Source organism: Cherax quadricarinatus, chromosome 16 (genome assembly GCF_038502225.1).
Source record: "Cherax quadricarinatus isolate ZL_2023a chromosome 16, ASM3850222v1, whole genome shotgun sequence".
Taxonomy (NCBI): Eukaryota; Metazoa; Arthropoda; class Malacostraca; order Decapoda; family Parastacidae; genus Cherax; species Cherax quadricarinatus.
Window position 1 is genome coordinate 16,502,361 of NC_091307.1, and position 22,819 is coordinate 16,525,179.

The window sequence follows — 22,819 nt, forward strand, 5'->3', positions numbered from 1 at the left end:
AGGGAGGACATGATGATGACTTACAAAATACTGAGAGGAATTGACAAGGTGGACAAAGACAGGATGTTCCAGAGATTGGACACAGTAACAAGGGGACACAGTTGGAAGCTGAAGACACAGATGAATCACAGGGATGTTAGGAAGTATTACTTCAGCCACAGAGTAGTCAGTAAGTGGAATAGTTTGGGAAGCGATGTAGTGGAGGCAGGATCTATACATAGCTTTAAGCAGAGGTATGATAAAGCTCACGGCTCAGGGAGAGTGACCTAGTAGCGATCAGTGAAGAGGCGGGGCCAGGAGCTCGGACTCGACCCCCGCAACCTCAACTAGGTGAGTACAACTAGGTGAGTACACATACACACAGGGAACAGGGGGTGGAGGAGTGGCGTTGCTGATCAAAAATCGCTGGAATTTTGATGAGCTGGAGAGAGGAGACAGGAGAGAGGATTACATAGTGGGAACACTTCACTCTGGAGGTCCCAAGGTGGTAATAGCAGTGATGTATAACCCACCACAGAACAGCAGGAGGCCAAGGCAAGAGTACGACGAGAGCAATAGAGCGATGGTTGACACACTGGCTAGAGTGGCCAGAAGAGCTCATGCATGCAGGGCAAAGCTCCTGATCATGGGTGACTTTAACCACAAGGAGATCGATTGGGAGAACTTGGACCCACATGGGGGCCAAGATACATGGAGGGCTAAGATGATGGAGGTGGTACTGGAAAACTTCATGTGCCAAAACGTAAGGGACACTACAAGAGAGAGAGGAGAGGATGAACCAGCAAGGCTGGACTTAGTATTCACCTTGAGTAGTGCAGATATCGAGGACATCACATATGAAAGACCCCTTGGGGCCAGTGACCATGTGGTTTTAAGCTTCGAATACACAGTAGAGCTACAAGTGGAGGGAGAAGCAGGAAGGCCAGGACGAATGAAGCCAAACTACAAGAAAGGGGACTACACAGGAATGAGGAACTACCTGAACGGGGTTCAGTGGGACAGAGAACTGGCAGGGAAGCCAGTTAATGAGATGATGGAATATGTAGCAACAAAATGCAAGGAGGCTGAGGAGAGGTTTGTACCCAAGGGTAACAGGATTAATGAAAAAGCCAGGATGAGCCCATGGTTTACCCAAAGGTGCAGGGAGGCAAAAACCAAGTGTGCTAGGGAATGGAAGAAATATAGAAGGCAAAGGACCCAAGAGAATAAGGAGAACAGTCGTAGAGCCAGAAACGAATATGCACAGATAAGAAGGGAGGGCCAAAGACAATATGAAAATGACATAGCAGCGAAAGCCAAATCTGACCCGAAACTGTTGTACAGCCACATCAGGAGGAAAACAACAGTCAAGGACCAGGTAATCAGGCTAAGGAAGGAAGGAGGAGAGACAACAAGAAATGACCGTGAAGTATGTGAAGAACTCAACAAGAGATTCAAAGAAGTGTTCACAGAGGAGACAGAAGGGACTCCAGAAAGACGGAGAGGTGGGGCACACCACCAAGTGCTGGACACAGTGCACACAACCGAGGAAGAAGTGAAGAGGCTTCTGAGTGAGCTAGATACCTCAAAGGCAATGGGGCCAGATAACATCTCCCCATGGGTATTGAGAGAGGGAGCAGAGGCGCTATGTGTACCCCTAACAACAATATTCAATACATCTATCGAAACAGGGAGATTGCCTGAGGCATGGAAGACAGCAAATGTAGTCCCAATCTTTAAAAAAGGAGACAGACATGAAGCATTAAACTACAGACCAGTGTCACTGACATGTATAGTATGCAAAATCATGGAGAAGATTATCAGAAGAGTGGTGGAACACCTAGAAAGGAATGATCTCATCAACAGCAGCCAACATGGTTTCAGGGACGGGAAATCCTGTGTCACAAACCTACTGGAGTTCTATGACATGGTGACAGCAGTAAGACAAGAGAGAGAGGGGTGGGTGGATTGCATTTTCTTGGACTGCGAGAAGGCGTTTGACACAGTTCCACACAAGAGATTGGTGCAAAAACTGGAGGACCAAGCAGGGATAACAGGGAAGGCACTACAATGGATCAGGGAATACTTGTCAGGAAGACAGCAGCGAGTCATGGTACGTGGCGAGGTGTCAGAGTGGGCACCTGTGACCAGCGGGGTCCCGCAGGGGTCAGTCCTAGGACCAGTGCTGTTTCTGGTATTTGTGAACGACATGACGGAAGGAATAGACTCTGAGGTGTCCCTGTTTGCAGATGACGAAGTTGATGAGAAGAATTCACTCGATCGAAGACCAGGCAGAACTACAAAGGGATCTGGACAGGCTGCAGACCTGGTCCAGCAATTGGCTCCTGGAGTTCAATCCCACCAAGTGCAAAGTCATGAAGATTGGGGAAGGGCAAAGAAGGCCGCAGACGGAGTACAGTCTAGGGTGTCAGAGACTACAAACCTCACTCAAGGAAAAAGATCTTGGGGTGAGTATAACACCAGGCACATCTCCTGAAGCGCACATCAACCAAATAACTGCTGCAGCATATGGGCGCCTAGCAAACCTCAGAACAGCATTCCGACATCTTAATAAGGAATCATTCAGGACCCTGTACACCGTGTATGTTAGGCCCATATTGGAGTATGCGGCACCAGTTTGGAACCCACACCTAGCCAAGCACGTGAAGAAACTAGAGAAAGTGCAAAGGTTTGCAACAAGACTAGTCCCAGAGCTAAGAGGTATGTCCTACGAGGAGAGGTTAAGGGAAATCAACCTGACGACACTGGAGGACAGGAGAGATAGGGGGGACATGATAACGACATACAAAATACTGAGAGGAATTGACAAGGTGGACAAAGACAGGATGTTCCAGAGATTGGACACAGTAACAAGGGGACACAGTTGGAAGCTGAAGATACAGATGAATCACAGGGATGTTAGGAAGTATTTCTTCAGCCACAGAGTAGTCAGTAAGTGGAATAGTTTGGGAAGCGATGTAGTGTAGGCAGGATCCATACATAGCTTTAAGCAGAGGTATGATAAAGCTCACGGCTCAGGGAGAGTGACCTAGTAGCGATCAGTGAAGAGGCGGGGCCAGGAGCTCGGACTCGACCCCCGCAACCTCAACTAGGTGAGTACAACTAGGTGAGTACACACACACACACACACACACACACACACATACACACTCACACACAAACACACACACACACACACACACACACACACACACTGAATTTAATTCTTAATGTTACAAACTTTTTCATCATATTCTGAACAATAAAATTTTTTGGCCGCATTATACAACATATATTTTTAAAATGTAAAAAAAAAAAAAAAGAAAATGTAGGTCTAACCTAGGAAAAAACTGAACACTCAAAAAAGTATGAAACCCAATATTTTGACCTTTATATATATGAAAAAAAGTAGTCAACTGAATACTCCATAAGTGGAGTTATTACTCCACGAGTGGAGTTATAACTCCATGAGTGGAGTTATTACTCCACGAGTGGAGTTATTACTCCATGAGTGGAGTTATTACTCCACGAGTGGATTACTCCACGAGTGGAGTTATTGCTTCACGAGTGGAGTTATTATTCCATGAGTCGAGTTATTACTCCATGAGTGGAGTTATTACTCCATGAGTGGAGTTATTACTCTTCGAGTGGAGTTATTACTCCACGAGTGGAGTTATTACTCCATGAGTGGAGTTATTACTCCATGAGTGGAGTTATTACTCCACGAGTGGAGTTATTACTCCACGAGTGGAGTTATTACTCCACGAGTGGAGTTATTACTCCTCGAGTGGAGTTATTACTCCTCGAGTGGAGTTATTACTCCTCGAGTGGAGTTATTACTCCACGAGTGGAGTTATTACTTCATGAGTGGAGTTATTACTCCATGAGTGGAGTTATTACTCCATGAGTGGAGTTATTACTCCAGGAGTGGAGTTATTACTCCTGGAGTGGAGTTATTACTCCAGGAGTGGAGTTATTACTGCATGAGTGGAGTTTAAAGATGAGAAATTTCAATTACTCCGATATGGTAAACATGAGGAAATTAAAACTTCATCTGAGTATAAAACAAATTCCAACCACACAATAGAGAGAAAAATTGACGTCAAAGACCTGGGAGTGATCATGTCGGAGGATCTCACCTTCAAGGACCATAACATTATATCAATCGCATCTGCTAGAAAAATGACAGGATGGATAATGAGAACCTTCAAAACTAGGAATGCTAAGCCCATGATGACACTCTTCAGATCGCTTGTTCTATCTAGACTGGAATATTGCTGCACACTAACAGCACCTTTCAAGGCAGGTAAAATTGCTGACCTAGAAAATGTACAGAGAACCTTCGCGGCACACATAACTGAGATAAAACACCTCAATTACTCGGAGCGCTTGAAGTTCCTGAACCTGTACTCCCTGGAACGCAGGCGGGAAAGATACATGATTATATACACCTGGAAAATCCTAGAGACTAATACCAAACTTGCACACGAAAATCATTTCCTACGAAAGCAAAAGACTTGACAGACGATGCAACGTCCCTCCAATGAAAAGTAGGGGTGTCACTAGCACGTTAAGAGACAACACAGTAAGTGTCAGGGGTCCAAGACTGTTCAACTGCCTCCCAACATACTTAAGGGGGATTACCAATAGACCCCCTGGCTGTCTTCATGCAGGCACTGGACAAACATCTAAAGTCGGTAACTGACCAGCTGGGCTGTGGTTCGTACGTTGGATTGCGTGCAGCCAGCAGTAACAGCCTGGTTGATCAGGCCCTGATCCACCATGAGGCCTGGTCACAGATCGGGCCGCGGGGGCGTTGGCCCCCGGAACTCTCTCCAGGTAAACTCCAGGTAATTACTAAATGAGTGGAGTTATTACTAAATGAGTAGAGTTATTACTCCATAGTTGAGTTATTACTCCTTAAGTGGAGTTATTACTCCATGAGTGGAGTTATCACTCCTTAAGTGGAGTAATTACTCCATGAATGACGTTATTATTTCACAAGTGAATATCGAATTCTTTATCGTGGAAGCGTTTCGTCAGCCAGTGGCTTCCTCAGTCCAAAACAGAGAAAAGTAGTGGAAGATCAAAAAGAATGAGACAATCAGTCCCACTGTATTGGACTAAGGAAGCCACTGGCTGGCGAAACGTTTCCACAATAAATAGGCTAATCATATGTAAATGTATTTTTGAGTCATTTTTGTGTTCAATTTTATATTCGTAATTTGACTAAACACCTACAGCATATTCTTGGAAAATTCTTGGGTATTATTCAACCAATTATATATTTTAAAAGTTAAATAATCATAAGGAATATATTTAGTGACGTCTATATGGCACCAGTGAAACCGTCTTTAGTGGTCAGTGGACAGGAGCTGTACGTGACGGATTTGTGTATCATGTGACTCACTTGAGTACAGAAAATCTTGAGAAATTTCAGCTACTTGTGGGGCTTGTAAGTGAAAAAGGATATCAGCAAATTTCAAGTCTTATTGAAACCCACCTGGAAGAACTGTGGACGAAAATCAAACATTATTTTCCCTGCCTTTCAAGACAAATGTATGAGTGTGTGAGGGATCTTGACTCTGAGACTTCCGCTCATCCTGAAAACTTGACTTCAAGAGAAGAGGTAAAACTTTGTGAGCTGCAGTCTAATGGTACACTTAAGATGAAATTTACTGACCTGTCCCTGGACAAGTTATGGATTTCTGTGAAAGAAGAGTATCCTGCCGTTCATATGAAATTATTATAATAAAAAAAGAAGCGCTAAACCACAAGAGCCATACATCCCTGCCGTTCATATGAAAGCAATAAATATATTGCTGCAGTTTTCAACGTCTTACATGTGTGAGCAAAGTTTTGATTATTTTAACAAGTATCAAGAACAAAGACAGAAATCGTCTACCTCCTTCTGTTTATGTGTCACATATGATATTGATTTTGATTATTTTTTTTTTTTTACAGATATGGTTATTTTTTTGTGAATGAAAAGCTCGGTATGAGGTGTCTAGAACAAGCAGTTTAATTTCAGTATATTTTTTGCATTGTCAATAAACTTGAAGTTACCAGAAAAAAATATATATATTCCATATGAACTTTAAGTTTACAAAAGAGAAAGAAAATATTAATAATGATTTAAAATAGTTTCCATATGGGGTTCCTTGAGACATAAAAATTATTTTAAGGGCTCCGTAAGGGTAAAAAGGCTGAGAAGCGCTGCGTCTAACCTGTCAGTTAATGATTATTTGACTGATGAGGGACCAGCGAGATTGTCATTCTTAATTACACCGAAAGTACATTATTTGTGGGAAATATATGCAGTAAGTTCTCACTTAACGTCTTTTCGCTCAACGTTGCTTCGTTATAACGTTGATGAGAAAACAATCGATTCCTGGCCGGAGCCACTGCCTGTATTCAGTTTCCACGTTCGTTTTAGCACTGCATGGTGGTAGGTGGCGCGCCTTACAATTTTTGCTTTGCAAACATTTACTCCTAGATATAACCCTGTTGCAATGGTGCTAATGGTGCACCGTGCACCCCTGATGTTTAGGTACATTAGCCTATGGTAAAACTAGTTTCGTTATGCTTAAAGTATCAGTTTCCAAGGAACTATCTACGACTGTATTTATTGCCTTTTCTCCTCCTCCCTCACTCCCTCCTTCTTGCCCGTCGTCAACAATTGCCTTCTTTATTTTCAGTCTTCGCTGTGACTTATTTTTTTGTGCTTTGTTTTGTATCTCCCTCGAGTCACTCCTTTGTCCGCTGTGTGCGCTTCGTGTTTCCACGAAAATGAGGTGTTTGAAGTGGAACTTAGTACTCTTTTTATGAGTGTACGCTTTATGAGTACACTATCAGTGTACTTTTCATTAATTTCTTCCCTTTGTGAGTGCAACATTTTCCTTGTCTTCCTCCGCTTCTGTTCATCTTTAGGCTTCATTTTTTAGCAATGTAGATAAATGGTTCTGAGAACCGACAAGTTGGTAAATTAGACACACATGTGCAACACTTGGGTATCTTCTTTGTATAGGACTGATGAAGTCACTGTGGGGCGAAACGTTTCCACAATATACACAAGTGTTGTACATGTGTCTAAATATTCCGGAAATCCTTTTGTCTATTTTCTTTATATATTAAGGGAGGACATCTTCCAAGTTTCGAAATTTCTACATTAGACATTTTTCGTTTCTACATACTCAGTTTTTTTTAATCCGATCACTAATAATTGACTGAAGTTGAATGGAATGATATTTTTGGAGGACTGCAACAAGCACTGAACTGTTTAACCCAGTGGTATATATGATCTTACAGCAGTGGTATATATGAACAGCAGTGGAATGTATGATCTTATAGCAGTGGTATATATGATCTTTCAACAGTGGTATATATGATCTTACAGCAGTGGTATATATGATCTTACAGCAGTGGTATATATGATCTTACAGCAGTGGTATATATGATCTTACAGCAGTGGTATATATGGTCTTACAGCAGTGGTATATATGATCTTACAGCAGTAGTATATATGATCCCACAGCAGTGGTATATATGGTCTTACAGCAGTGGTATATATGGTCTTACATCAGTGGTATATATGATCTTACAGAAGTGGTATGATCTTACAGCAGTGGTATATATGATCCCACAGCAGTGGTATATATGGTCTTACATCAGTGGTATATATGATCTTACAGGAGTGGTATACATGATCTTACAGCAGTGGTATACATGATCTTACATCAGTGGTATATATATGATCTTACAGCAGTGGTATATATGATCTTACAGCAGTGGTATACATGATCTTACAGCAGTGGTATACATGATCTTACAGCAGTGGTACACATGATCATACAGCAGTGGTATACATGACCTTACAGCAGTGGTATACATGACCTTACAGCAGTGGTATATATGATCTTACAGCAGTGGTATACATGATCCTTCAGCAGTGGTATATATGATCCTACAGCAGTGGTATATATGATCCTACAGCAGTGGTATACATGATCCTTCAGCAGTAAGGTCTCTATCCAGAATAATGTTATTTCCACGGCAGAGAACATATTCGCATTTGCTTAAACGTGAAACTGTTAATAATCCTACGATGCTTGAGTTCCTGTTAGATTCGAGGAATGAATAGATTCTACAATATACGAGGAAATTTTAGCCACAACAAGACTCACTTTCTCAGGAAGCTCCAGCAGGTCTACCACTAGATACACACACACATGCAAGTCTACCAACACTTAGTAACAGAAGCTGAACACAAATGTCTCTCAACTACACTACAAATAACAAACTGAAACTAAACGGCAATTTGGCCTTGCGTAGGATCATTATCAACGACATATCTGAACGTCGTCTTGTTTCTAGTTACAATTCGTGGCTTATGAATTGCTCAGTGGACGATATTGTGCCCTCTGGTCTTCATGAAACCAATGTTATTGTCATGTCAATTCCTGAACCTGAGTGTAGTAATTATCTAGTGATATGAGGTGAACATTATTCATTCAACTAATTTATTTGTTAAATAATAAAGTACGTTATGTATTCCTCCCACAACACATATTATTTAAGAATTTATTATCTTGTCCTCCGTATTATAAATTTAAAAAAAAATCACTGTATTTGCATTAAATTTTCTTAGTGTCTTTTAAGATTTTGATCTAATTTTCCTTGATAATTGTAGTCTACACCGAAGGCTTGCTTATTATTTTAAGCCTCTTGTATGAATGTGTATGTGTGCGTGTCTGTGTGTGTATGTGTGCACCTGAAGCCAGTACGTCCAGTTGTGTATAATAATACGAGGCGACGCACATAAAACTTTACACGAAAACTAAATATCCAAAAATAGTAATTGTTAGAGCGGGAAGAGAGAAAAACATCAGGACCCTTGATTAGTGGACAAACACTCGTAGGAAAAACTTCGGCATTTTTTTCCTTGGAGATGCAATACTACACAATTTGCACCCAGAGGAGTTACAAAAGCTAGAACTCGGGTACTCACGCAAGCATACACGAACGTATGACCGCACGTATGGCCGTACATATGCCTCTGTGGGCACACACACACAGACACACACACAGACACGCACACAGACACACACACAGACGCACACACATTTTAGACACAAAACAGGCCAAGTGTCTATTTGAAGAGTGTGTTTGAGAGATGGTAATTACTGTACACACCGTGTTTAGCCTTGGCGTTGGCAAGCAGAATAATGCAAAAAGAAACCCAGAGACCTAACTACAGTAGAGGGGGCTCTTACGTAATTAATATATGTCTTAATTACATAAGATAGCAAGAAGAATTTGTCGGAAAAAAAACAAAATTGGGTGAAATTTCTCATACTAATGTGATGGGAAACTAGAGAAAGATTTATCCCTGCCTAGAGGGAGACCGTGGTAAGAAAAGCAGTGAAAGAAACATAGAAATCTTGGTAGAGAAAGAAATGAGTATATCAGTGTCAGGGAGGTGGCAGAAATACAAACTGGGAATCACGTAAGTAAATAGAAAAGTTATTCCATAGCCACATCCGAAGAAAGATGATAGTAAAGGACCCTGTAATGAGACAAATGGGAAGTTAATCGACTCAGAAAAATAAAAACAAAAACGGGAGAATAACTAAACAGGAGTTACCAGAGTCTGTCCAGAAGAAAACGAATTCCTGAATAAAAACGAGACAGAATAACAAGAAGAGAACCAGCAAATTTAGAACTAACAACGAAGAGAATAGAGAAACTATGCAACACATTCAACACATCGTCAAGGATACTAAGAGAAGGAGCAGAAATAACTAGCGCAAATCTACAAATACTGAACAAAAAGCGAGTTACTTAGAGGAAACTAGATCACTGCTTCTGCAGTCTGCCAGATCAACCAGACTGCAATGGATATGTGGTTTTGCGGCTTGCAACAGAAAGAACCCCGTTGACCAGGCAATCAACAGGAAGACCTAGACTCAAGCCAGGCAGCGAGAATGAGAAAACTCTCGAAACAGATCACAGGAAAACCACAGTTACAGGTTCCACACAAACAGAGAGCAACAACCGAAATGCAATTGTTTAAAATGATGACTTCAGACCACCAGCATCACTGAGATACATAGTGATGGCTAAAATATTAAACGAAAAAAAATGTAGATGGAACTGCATTTATCACAGAACAGTAATACGATTTCGGAGGTTTACGACTCTGATTCCCAGATCACATAAAAACGTAATTAGATATTATAAAGAAGGACAGGTCGACTGCAAATTCCTAGACTGCGCGAAGGCCATCAACACTGCTGTATATAAAAAAGTTGTGTCATAGACACCAGAGAACCCTATATAATGGGAAATATAAAATAATGAATAGTAGAGTTTCTGAGCAACAGAAAACAAAGCTAAGTGTCAGAAACATTACCACTTCACACTTCCTTGTCTTCCATGTTTCTCACTCCTTGCTGTCTGCTTAAATATTAGAAAAAAATAACTTACATTCAGTCTATGTTGAAAAATTTCTTAAGATCGACACTATAGCAACACGTAACAACGAAATAAATACATTAATATACTTAATGCAACCAGACCGAGCCTTATTTTATTAGTGAAAGTTTACCTCAAGGTCAAGTGTTGCACAGAGAAGTTTACCTCAAGGTCAAGTGTAGCGCAGAGAAGTTTACCTCAAGGTCAAGTGTTGCACAGAGAAGTTTACCTCAAGGTCAAGTGTAGCGCAGAGAAGTTTACCTCAAGGTCAAGTGTTGCACAGAGAAGTTTACCTCAAGGTCAAGTGTTGCACAGAGAAGTTTACCTCAAGGTCAAGTGTAGCGCAGAGAAGTTTACCTCAAGGTCAAGTGTTGCACAGAGAAGTTTACCTCAAGGTCAAGTGTTGCACAGAGAAGTTTACCTCAAGGTCAAGTGTAGCGCAGAGAAGTTTACCTCAAGGTCAAGTGTTGCACAGAGAAGTTTACCTCAAGGTCAAGTGTTGCACAGAGAAGTTTACCTCAAGGTCAAGTGTAGCGCAGAGAAGTTTACCTCAAGGTCAAGTGTTGCACAGAGAAGTTTACCTCAAGGTCAAGTGTTGCACAGAGAAGTTTACCTCAAGGTCAAGTGTTGCACAGAGAAGTTTACCTCAAGGTCAAGTGTTGCACAGAGAAGTTTACCTCAAGGTCAAGTGTTGCACAGAGAAGTTTACCTCAAGGTCAAGTGTAGCGCAGAGAAGTTTACCTCAAGGTCAAGTGTTGCACAGAGAAGTTTACCTCAAGGTCAAGTGTAGCGCAGAGAAGTTTACCTCAAGGTCAAGTGTTGCACAGAGAAGTTTACCTCAAGGTCAAGTGTAGCGCAGAGAAGTTTACCTCAAGGTCAAGTGTTGCACAGAGAAGTTTACCTCAAGGTCAAGTGTTGCACAGAGAAGTTTACCTCAAGGTCAAGTGTAGCGCAGAGAAGTTTACCTCAAGGTCAAGTGTTGCGCAGAGAAGTTTACCTCAAGGTCAAGTGTTGCACAGAGAAGTTTACCTCAAGGTCAAGTGTAGCGCAGAGAAGTTTACCTCAAGGTCAAGTGTAGCGCAGAGAAGTTTACCTCAAGGTCAAGTGTAGCGCAGAGAAGTTTACCTCAAGGTCAAGTGTAGCGCAGAGAAGTTTACCTCAAGGTCAAGTGTTGCACAGAGTTTACCTCAAGGTCAAGTGTAGCGCAGAGAAGTTTACCTCAAGGTCAAGTGTTGCACAGAGAAGTTTACCTCAAGGTCAAGTGTTGCACAGAAAAGTTTACCTCAAGGTCAAGTGTTGCACAGAGAAGTTTACCTCAAGTCAAGTGTTGCACAGAGAAGTTTACCTCAAGGTCAAGTGTTGCACAGAGAAGTTTACCTCAAGATCAAGTGTAGTACAGAGAAGTTTACCTCAAGGTCAATTGTAGCACAGAGAAGTTTACTTCAAGGTCAAGTGTTGCACAGAGTTTACCTCAAGATCAAGTATAGTACAGAGAATTTTACCTCAAGGTCAATTGAAGCACAGAGAAGTTTAACTCAAGGTCAAGTGTTGCACAGAGAAGTTTACCTCAAGGTCAAGTGTAGTACAGAGAAGTTTACCTCAAGGTCAATTGTAGCACAGAGAAGTTTAACTCAAGGTCAAGTGTTGCACAGAGAAAAACCTATTCATAGCCCGAAATAAAACGAAGAGCTAAAACAAAAAAGTGCTTCGGTATGCGTTTTAATTAAGCAACATTTGCATAATCGAAGTTCTGTCCAAAGTTTGTGGAATAATTTTCAAAGAGGCGCAATTTAACCTGAGATTAATAAAAGCGAATTTATGATGGCTCCCCAAAAAAGAAAATCTCTTCAGCGTTTTTTTTTTATTCTGCTCGGCCGAGTTTGTGTTTGTTATAAGATTGTTTGATGTCTGGCGGCGTGTTTGTTGTATCTCTCTCTTTCTCTCTCTCTCTCTCTCTCTTATTCCACGTATATATCTATTTAACGATCGTCTCTTCCTCCCTCTTTTTTGTCTTTATCACCATTATCAGATCTTCCCGTTTACTCGAAGCTTAAAAAAATATATGTAGCGTGTTTACATAATGGTTGCATGAGACATGGCAGAATAAAATAATGCAATAAATAAGGAAAATGCATTAATGATTAGAAAATGACGTATTATTATTATTATTATTATTATTATTATTATTATTATTAGGGGCCTTTAATTAATAGCCAGATATTTTTAGAATGTGTCTTTTTTTTATTTTTCCCATAACACGAGAATGACTACTGATCGGCTTCAAATTTTCGACGCTGGTGTGCGGCTATTAAGCACAAATTCTCGGACTATTTGGAATGTGCAGTTGTCCCTGTGACTTGAGTTGTTGGACCCATTGCCAGCATCCTGGAATAGGTGAGATAACTTGGAAAATCCTCAGTGGTGGAGCTTCGGAGGTTCAAAAGAGTTGCCTTTAAACGTTCAAAAGAGTTGCCTTTAAACGTTCAAAAGAGTTGCCTTTAAACGTTCAAAAGAGTTGCCTTTAAACGTTCAAAAGAGTTGCCTTTAAACGTTCAAAAGAGTTGCCTTTAAACGTTCAAAAGAGTTGCCTTTAAACGTTCAAAAGAGTTGCCTTTAAACGTTCAAAAGAGTTGCCTTTAAACGTTCAAAAGAGTTGCCTTTAAACGTTCAAAAGAGTTGCCTTTAAACGTTCAAAAGAGTTGCCTTTAAACGTTCAAAAGAGTTGCCTTTAAACGTTCAAAAGCTTCGCCTTCTAATTCGACGGGGGAGAGAGAAATTCAAGTTGGTAAGTGAAAATCTGCCAATTTTATGCGTAAAATGTAAAATTTCAATAACGTTAAATATATTTTTGAGTCTACCTCTTCTGAGTGGCTTCGATATTTGCTGGTTGATGTATCTTACCACCAGGGTAAGTACCCATTAAGTTGTTAGTGCGTGTGTCGGCAAATTTGTTAATGTAGATAAATAGTTCAGAAAACCAACAAGTTGATAAATCTGACACAAGTGCAACACCTGGGTATCTTCACTGAGGAAACGTTTCACCATACAGTGGATTCATTAGTCAAATACAAAGAAGAAGAATGGCGAAGATCAGGAGTTTGAGGTAACCAGTCCCTCAGCCTGGAGTCGATGAAACCAGTCCATTAATCTTTTCAAGATTGATGGACTGATTATATCGAGTCAGTCAGGTTTGATCAGATGAAAGGGATGATTAGTTTCACTTCCGTAGACCAAGAGCCTATCATAAAAATTTAGCCCCCTCCCTTTGAAATGACTAACACATTATAGAAAACGGGAAGGTAAACTTTATTGCCTCTCACCCGGTGACAAATAGCCGAAGAAAATCAATAAAAGCGAAAACAATTAAACAGGAAATAATTGCGCAGACAAAGGATCAAGGTGAATTTGGGTAGACAAAGCAGACAAAGAGAAAATAAAAACGAGAAAAGGAGAGAGAGATAGAGGAGGAGAGGATAGTCACGAATTAGGAGGGGACGGAGCAATACGGGTGAGAACGAGACAGCTGAGAACATAGCCACCGTAAAAAGGTAAACAAAGAAGATTGTGAGAGGTGATGCAGCGAGGCAGCGAGCTAGTGGAGTCTTATTATATAGCAGGAGACCCTGAGAGCGTCTTGTGCGGTGGAGACCAAGCTGACGGGGCGAAGGTGGAGGGACCAGGAGAGAGAGAGAGAGAGAGAGAGAGAGAGAGAGAGAGAGAGAGCTGATGTGGTAACAGCTCTTACCTTGTAAATAAAGTTAGGAGTCCTTAACCTAACCTTGTAAAACCCTGCGTAAAAAAATATAGATAGATAGATAGATAGATAGATAGATAGAGAGAGAGAGAGAGAGAAAGAGAGTCAGAGACAGTTGAGTGGAAGGCTAGAAATTTCATGCTTTGAGTTCAATATCTGGCAGGTTGGATGGTCTACATAATGGAAATATTCCCTGTATTTCATTCAACAGCTTACCTGCAAGACGTGCAGAGACACTGCATTACAGATGACCGTCTGTAGTGCATGATCCTTGCCCTTCCTTCAGAGTTCCTCCCAACCTCCAAAACTTAACCCAGCTACCCGGTATTACTGAATCATGAATGATTTCATGACTGCTACCTTGCTGACACTTGTACAGTACGCTCACACAAGCCCGCTGGATGCTCAAGCCCTTAGCAATGAAAACCTCTTTTGCTCTAGTATTTCTAATCCTTCCTGGGACGATCCACCCCAATTCTTCCTTCCATTCCAGATTTATGCTCCATTGCTCATGCAATTCTCCTTCATCTTCTCTAAATGCCCAAAACACCTAAACAACTCTCTCCTCCGAAATCTGAATTAAACTTCCTGTAATCAAACACTGTCTTCTAATTTCTATGCTCAAGATTCTTAGCACACATAGCTCTTGAATAAGACATCTCTCCCTCCAGCCTTCTCTTCACTGCAACGCTTAAAGACCATACCTAACATTCATATATCAAGAGTGTTACCACAATACTCTGGAACATTTGCCCTTTTTCCCCAATAGATAAACTTCCTTCTCTTCACAAATTCCTCAACACACCACCTATTCCCCCCACCTTCGTCTATTCCATGATTCAGCTCGTCTTCCACAGACCCATCTACTGACGTGCCCACTACCGAATAACTAAATACATCCACTTCCTCCATGCTTTCTCTCAGTCTGATAACTAATGTTTCAATACCTAAACTGTTTGTTAATATAGTCACTTTGTCGATTTCTGGGCTCACTTTTAATTTCCTGTTTTTCCCACCAACCTTTATAACTTCCCTTCAGAATTTCGCAAAGAAAGCTTTGGAAAAGAACAAATATATACACAAATTATGTATATATATGTCGTGCCGAACAGGTAAAACTTACGAATAAAGCAAGCAAAAAATTGTGTATGCAATAATTTCGCAAAAATCATTCTGAACCTAACTAAAAAAATATATATGTCATTGTGTTTGCTTATTATTAAATTATTGTAAACTTATCTAAAATATATGTAGTTGGATTAGGCTAAATTAAATTGTGCTTGTTATAAGGTTAGGTAAGTTTTCTAAGGTTCGTTTGATACAAAATTATTAATTTTTACATTAACATAAATGAAAAATAATATCTTTAAACGTATATGAGAATATTTTTTAGAAAGGACTTAATTTTAATTGAGGTCTTGCTAATTGACCAATTTTACCTATTCGGTACGACACACACACACATATATATATATATATATATATATATATATATCTATATATATATATATATATATATATATATATATATATATATATATAATGAGCAGGAGAGTATCAACAAGATCAACTGGTGTAGGATGTACTCACCCATCCAGGTGCTGTTGGTGATGATCTGAAGGATCCTGGCAGGGTCCATGACGAGGTACAAGCAGGGTGTTGACTAGGTGCAGGCGGGGTGCTGACGAGGTACAGATTGGCTGCTGACTAAGTGCAGGCGGAGTGGTGACGAGGTAAACCGTGGTCCCTCTGGCCTGGCTTGAACAGTAGTTTGCTACACAACACTGTTTTGTTGCTTTTATTGCCCTTTGATTATTTTTTGCTCATTTGGGCTTCTAATAGTTTATCTTTAGGATTTTCCTTATGTAGATTATGACTGTTACGTAGAGTTTCGTGTATATGACACTGGCATAAATTGCAATATCTATGGTATCTCCATTTCTGGCAACTTTTCCCCAGGTTAAGCCTTCTATATTTCACACTGGCTTGGTATGGGATACCTGCTGAAGTTTTGAAATTGTAACGTGACTGACTGTGGCTCTGCCTGGCACTGTATATCAAGGGTCACACTAACAGTGCTTTTCCCTGAGTCAATGTTTTTCATTCCTCATATTTACTTCACGAGTGTAACATTGCTCTCTACAACAATTATTTGTAACATCACTCAGCTAGTTTCTGCTCTGAATTTCATCAATAATGCAGCGGTCTTCTGTTTTTTTATGCGTGAAGAGCTGCTTTTCTCTGCATAAATATATGTTACCTTCGACCAGCTTCATTTAGCAGTTTTTACGTCGGTTTAGAGGTTAGAGTTTTTCTCCTATCATTTCAGTTAATTTCTTCAAGTCCGAATTCTTTTCTCATTCTTGTATATAGAAGGTAAATACTTAGAAAGTTATCTTCCCTGTCATAAAATAAAGATTAATAACTATAATAATAATAATAATAATAATAATAATAATAATAATAATAATAATAATAATAATAATAATAATCATAATTTATTTATTTATTTATTATTAATACTATTAATAATACTGTTGCACTTTGGAAGAGTATCTGAGCTGCAGCGTTAAAATAATAATAATAATAATAATAATAATAATAATAATAATAATAATAATAATAATAATAATAATAATGATAATAATTTTTCATGACAGGTTTTTATATGTATACAATCGTATAGTAGAGGCTAAGCATTCTCGTAGGGATTAAACACGTGTCATCAGGTGTACAGTGGATATACAACACTTGCACCACACGTGCACATGTGTATAACAAGCATACAACAGGTATACAAAGGGCGAACAAGAGATATACAATACACATACAGCAGGTGTACAGGTATATGACACAGGTTTTTCTACCTAAAAGGTGCTTCTCTGCACTGATTTCTATTTTTTTTTTTTTTGCATAGATCAGAATGTAAAATGAGTTTTTTTTGGTACTCTGATGATAGAGAACTTAATTAAGAATTAACATTAGTGTATTTAGTTGTTTTTCGACGTCATGGAAGATGAAAGTTAATGAGTACTTTTATCAAGTGAGTGATCTTTCAGGATGTGATGGCTGAGTGAGCCTGCAGGTGGCTAGCAGCAACAACCTGATAAATCATAATAATAGCTTACGTATAGATGCGATGCTTTAAAACCGCAAACTGAACGGATGGTAGGTTTTATTTGTGCGTGTGTTTGTTGTTCATGTGAATGTATGTCTGTATCTATGTTTGTACGAATATTATGTTTAAGTATGCAAAAATGTATGTATATGTATGTACGTATGGATTTAAGTTGGTGCTTGTCAATGTATATCCATATTAATGGTTACTCACATGCATACATATGCTTACACACACACACACACACACACACACACACACACACACACACACACACACACACACACACACACACACACACACACACACACACACACACACGCACAACACACACATACACACGGCAAGATAAGTCAAATACGTAGTTACCCGAATTCAACCCCAGGAAATGCAAGGTTAAAAAATTTTGGGAAAGGGCAAAGAAGACCAGAAAATGAGTATAGACTCTTGGGAGGGAGGCTGCAGACCTAACTCAAGGAATGCTTGAGAGAAAAACAGAGACAGAGGAGAGATACAAGCATCTGTAAGATGACACAGACAGTGGTAGAACATGCAGACAGTATGTAAATATGACACATGTGGTCCATGACATTTTGTTGTGAAGACATATCCCTACCAGAGACTTTACCAATTCATGCTTTGATTAAGTCTCTGGAGCACGAATCGTCTTTTTAAATAAAATGCTAAAACTCACATTTCGTGTCTTATTCACAAACAGTACATAACACTAATAAAATACAGAAGTAATGATTAGCTGGTCGAGTTTGAAGCTAATGGAAGAAAAAAGGAAGTGAGCTGTGCTGCTAGTGATGTAGTGGAAGAGTTGACTAGCGAAATTCTACGTTTTCTGTAGAAGCGTTAACACAACACCGTCTTATAATAATGCAGAGGTGACACAAATGTGAGAGATGGAACAAGAAAAAAGAAATACAGATGCACAAGATGCAGCAGAGATGAGGGAACACAGATGTAAGAGAGGGGACCAGAATGAGAGGTGAAGCAGATGCATGAGATGAGATCAGGATGAGAGGATACAGATGTAAGAGACTGGATCATCTCGAGAGCACAAGAGAAAGCTAAAAATATATACGAACCAATGAATTCAGAAGTATATGCGAGAAAACCCATCTGTCTCAGAATGGCATCGGTGCATCGATCGATAAGAGACAGGGCCCTAGAGCTGGAGTTCGATTCCTTCGACCACAAACACTGGAGTACAAACACAGACCTACTGATAAGAGTAACAACATCAATTGGGTCAAATTTCAATAAGCTTTCTCAGAGATGTTGGAACAGGCGGCGGCCTCTCCTGCCTAGTCGAAGTCAGAAGCGAAGTTTGAAGATGCTGGCCGAGGAGGAACCCTGGAGGAAAGTTCCTGGAGAGACTTGCTGGCTAAATGGATCCTTAGAGGAGGTAGCTTGTAGGAAGACGCTTGTAGGAGAGCAACTGTAGGGTACGTTTGAAAAGTACGTTTGAAGAAAGAGCGTTAAAGTAGTGCGTTTTAGGAGTTTTTATAGGAGAAGAATATTGTGTAGATAGAAAGAATAATATGGTTTAGAAAGTGAACCTGGTAATGCAGGGGTACGAAACAACTGACTGGAAGTATAAATTTGGAAGGGCAGTTAGAAGAAAACACCATCAAGAGAACACTTTGGAAAGGGCTCTTGGAGAGGACGCCTGAGGGAGGAGTTTTCAGGGAGGACGCTTGAAGTAAGAAGCTGCGAGAAAACTGCGCCGAGGAGGACGTTTAGAGGACTCGTGGAGAACACACAAAGAAAGGAACGTGAAGGACTCATATACGAGGAAGCGTGAAGGAGGGCACCTGGAGCTCGCCTGTAGTAGGACGACTGTATGAGTAAGTGTGCAGGGCTTCTGCAGCAGGATGACGGACAGATGAAACTTCAGGATTCTCGTAGGAGAGTGAGAGATACACTATTCATACTCAGCTCACGATTAAACAAACCCGACACCCACACCCGCACTAGCCACCCACACCCACACTAGCCACCCACACCCACACTAGCCACCCACACCCACACTAGCCACCCACTTACAAACAAACCTACGCTGGCTACCCCTCCCTCCCTCAATCCCTCCCTACCCACACTAATCACATCCCCTTCACACTCACACTAGTCACACAATATCCTCACACTCACACTTGTTACACCTCCTACCCTCCAAGCACACACACACACACACACAGCCATCCTGTAGACACAAATCTCCTCTTACATCCTCACGGAGAACACGCTCAATACACGTTTTTCTCCTCATCCTGTATGTAGCCACGACCCCTCGGGTCGTAGGTCGTCACGAGAGACAGGTTTTCCCCCTCCTGCTCTGGGCAGTAAAGGAAAACAGAAAAACTTATTGCATTATAGCTAAACAATAAAGAAGAAAAAATAAAGGCGAGAAAACTGTAATAAGAGAGAGAGACGAACACTAATTAAACATCAAACCCGAGAGAAAAATAAAGCAAATAATGACGTTAGATTAATGTTGATCTACAAAACAATAGCAGGAAAACTGAGGGAAAATATTTCTTGGAATTTGAAAATGTTATTTATATTCAGTCGGATAACGAACGTATTGGGACTTTTGGTCTAAGATTTATGTGAGAGATATAATAATTAATATAAGAACTATAATAATTCACATGAATTATAATGATTCATATGAGCTATAATAATTCACATGGGTTTTAATAATTCACATAAGAGCTATAATAATTCATATGGGATATAATAACTCACATGAGAGCTCAATCTGAAAGATAGAGAGATGCCCTCTGAATGTCACATACAAGGCTATAAATTATTCCACACTGATAGGGTCAACAGGAAAGGTGGTGGAGTAGCGATGTATGTCAGAGACAATTTAAATTGTTGTGTTAGACAAGATATTAAATTAGAAGCGTCAGCCACTGAATTTGTTTGGTTACAGCTTCTCGAGGGCCGAGAAAAACTAATTTTGGGTGTGATTTATAGGGCCCCAAATCTTGATAGGGAGTGCAGTAAACTTCTATGGGACGAAATTCGTAAGGCATCTACATACGAAAATGTTGTGCTAATGGGAGATTTCAACTATAGACAGATTGACTGGAGCAATTTGACAGGAAATTTAGAGTCAGGTGACTTTCTTGATACGATCCAGGATTGTTTTTTAAAACAGTTTGTGACAGAGCCAACTAGGGGAAATAACCTCCTTGACTTGGTTCTTGCCAGTAGGGAAACACTAATTAATAATCTTGAGGTTAATGATGAGCTTGGGGAAAGTGATCACAAATCACTCAGTTTTAATATATCATGGAATTCCCCTAATAATGGCAATCAAGTCTCCGTCCCTGACTTTCGCTTGGCTGATTTCATAGGACTGAAAAAATTACTTAGGTGGGCTGAACTGGAATGACCTGACTAAGGGTCAGGTAAGTGGTGATGGTTGCCGATATGATGCTTTCCAGGGCATAGTTCTAGCTGCTCAGTCAAATTATGTTCCAAATAGGGAAATCAGATCAAACAAAAATGATCCTAAATGGATGAACAATAGATTAAAATATCTGATTGGTCAAAAGAGAGGCATATATAGGCAAATCAAAAGAGGAGAGGGGCAATTAAGAAATCGATATATTCAGTTAAAGAGAGAAATAAAAAAGGGAATTAGAAAAGCAAAAAGAGATTATGAGGTTAAAGTTGCAAGACAATCGAAGACTAACCCAAAAGGATTCTTTCAGGTATACAGAAGTAAGATCAGGGACAAGATAGGCCCACTCAAAAGTTCCTCGGGTCAGCTCACTGACAGTGATAAGGAAATGTGTAGAATTTTTAACACATACTTCCTCTCAGTTTTTACACAGGAGGATACCAGCGATATTCCAGTAATGATAAATTATGTAGAACAGGACGATAATAAACTGTGCACGATTAGGGTCACAAGTGACATGGTCCTTAGGCAAATAGATAAATTAAAACCTAACAAATCCCCAGGCCCTGATGAACTGTATGCAAGGGTTCTAAAGGAATGTAAAGAGGAGTTTAGCACACCTTTGGCTAATCTTTTCAACATATCACTACAAACTGGCATGGTGCCAGATAAGTGGAAAATGGCAAATGTGATACCTATTTTCAAAACAGGTGACAGGTCCTTAGCTTCGAACTATAGACCAATAAGCCTAACCTCCATAGTGGGAAAATTTATGGAATCAATAATTGCCGAGGCAGTTCGTAGCCACCTTGAAAAGCATAAATTAATCAACGAATCTCAGCATGGTTTTACAAAGGGGCGTTCCTGCCTTACGAATTTATTAACTTTTTTCACAAAGGTATTTGAGGAGTTAGATCATGGTAATGAATATGATATTGTGTATATGGACTTCAGTAAGGCTTTTGACAGGGTCCCACATCAGAGACTATTGAGGAAAATTAAGGCACATGGAATAGGAGGAGAAATTTTTTCCTGGATAGAGGCATGGTTGACAAATAGGCAGCAGAGAGTTTGCATAAATGGGGAGAAATCAGAGTGGGGAAGCGTCACGAGCGGTGTTCCACAGGGGTCAGTGTTGGGCCCCCTGCTGTTCACAATCTACATAAACGACATAGATGAGGGCATAAAGAGCGACATCGGCAAGTTTGCCGATGACACCAAAATAGGCCGTCGAATTCATTCTGACGAGGACATTCGAGCACTCCAGGAAGATTTGAATAGACTGATGCAGTGGTCGGAGAAGTGGCAGATGCAGTTTAATATAGACAAATGCAAAGTTCTAAATGTTGGACAGGACAATAACCATGCCACATATAAACTAAATAATGTAGATCTTAATATTACGGATTGCGAAAAAGATTTAGGAGTTCTGGTTAGCAGTAATCTGAAACCAAGACAACAGTGCATAAGTGTTCGCAATAAAGCTAATAGAATCCTTGGCTTCATATCAAGAAGCATAAATAATAGGAGTCCTCAGGTTGTTCTTCAACTCTATACATCCTTGGTTAGGCCTCATTTAGATTATGCTGCACAGTTTTGGTCACAGTATTACAGAATGGATATAAATTCTCCGGAAAATGTACAAAGGAGGATGACAAAGTTGATCCCATGTATCAGAAACCTTCCCTATGAGGATAGACTAAGGGCCCTGAATCTGCACTCTCTAGAAAGACGTAGAATTAGGGGGGATATGATTGAGGTGTATAAATGGAAGACAGGAATAAATAAAGGGGATGCAAATAGTGTGCTGAAAATATCTAGCCTAGACAGGACTCGCAGCAATGGTTTTAAGTTGGAAAAATTCAGATTCAGGAAGGATATAGGAAAGTACTGGTTTGGTAATAGAGTTGTGGATGAGTGGAACAAACTCCCGAGTACAGTTATAGAGGCCAGAACGTTGTGTAGCTTTAAAAATAGGTTGGATAAATACATGAGTGGATGTGGGTGGGTGTGAGTTGGACCTGATAGCTTGTGCTACCAGGTCGGTTGCCGTGTTCCTCCCTTAAGTCAA

At 40.2% G+C, this 22,819-nt stretch overlaps 1 protein-coding gene across 5 annotated transcripts in view; it reads right to left on the reverse strand.

Moving 5' to 3' along the window:
• Nucleotides 1-22,819, reverse strand: part of LOC128688933 (putative neural-cadherin 2) — a 971,397-nt gene that overhangs the window by 253,582 nt on the left and 694,996 nt on the right. For 2 of the 5 annotated variants that reach the window (XM_070085433.1, XM_070085432.1), the window contains exon 2: nucleotides 15,797-16,607. The exons of the other annotated variants lie outside the window; for them this stretch is intronic. In XM_070085433.1, coding sequence (XP_069941534.1) covers nucleotides 15,797-15,845 — 49 coding nt within the window. In that variant the 5' untranslated portion in view covers nucleotides 15,846-16,607. The remainder of the gene's footprint in view (nucleotides 1-15,796; nucleotides 16,608-22,819) is intronic. 5 annotated transcript variants of the gene reach the window in all.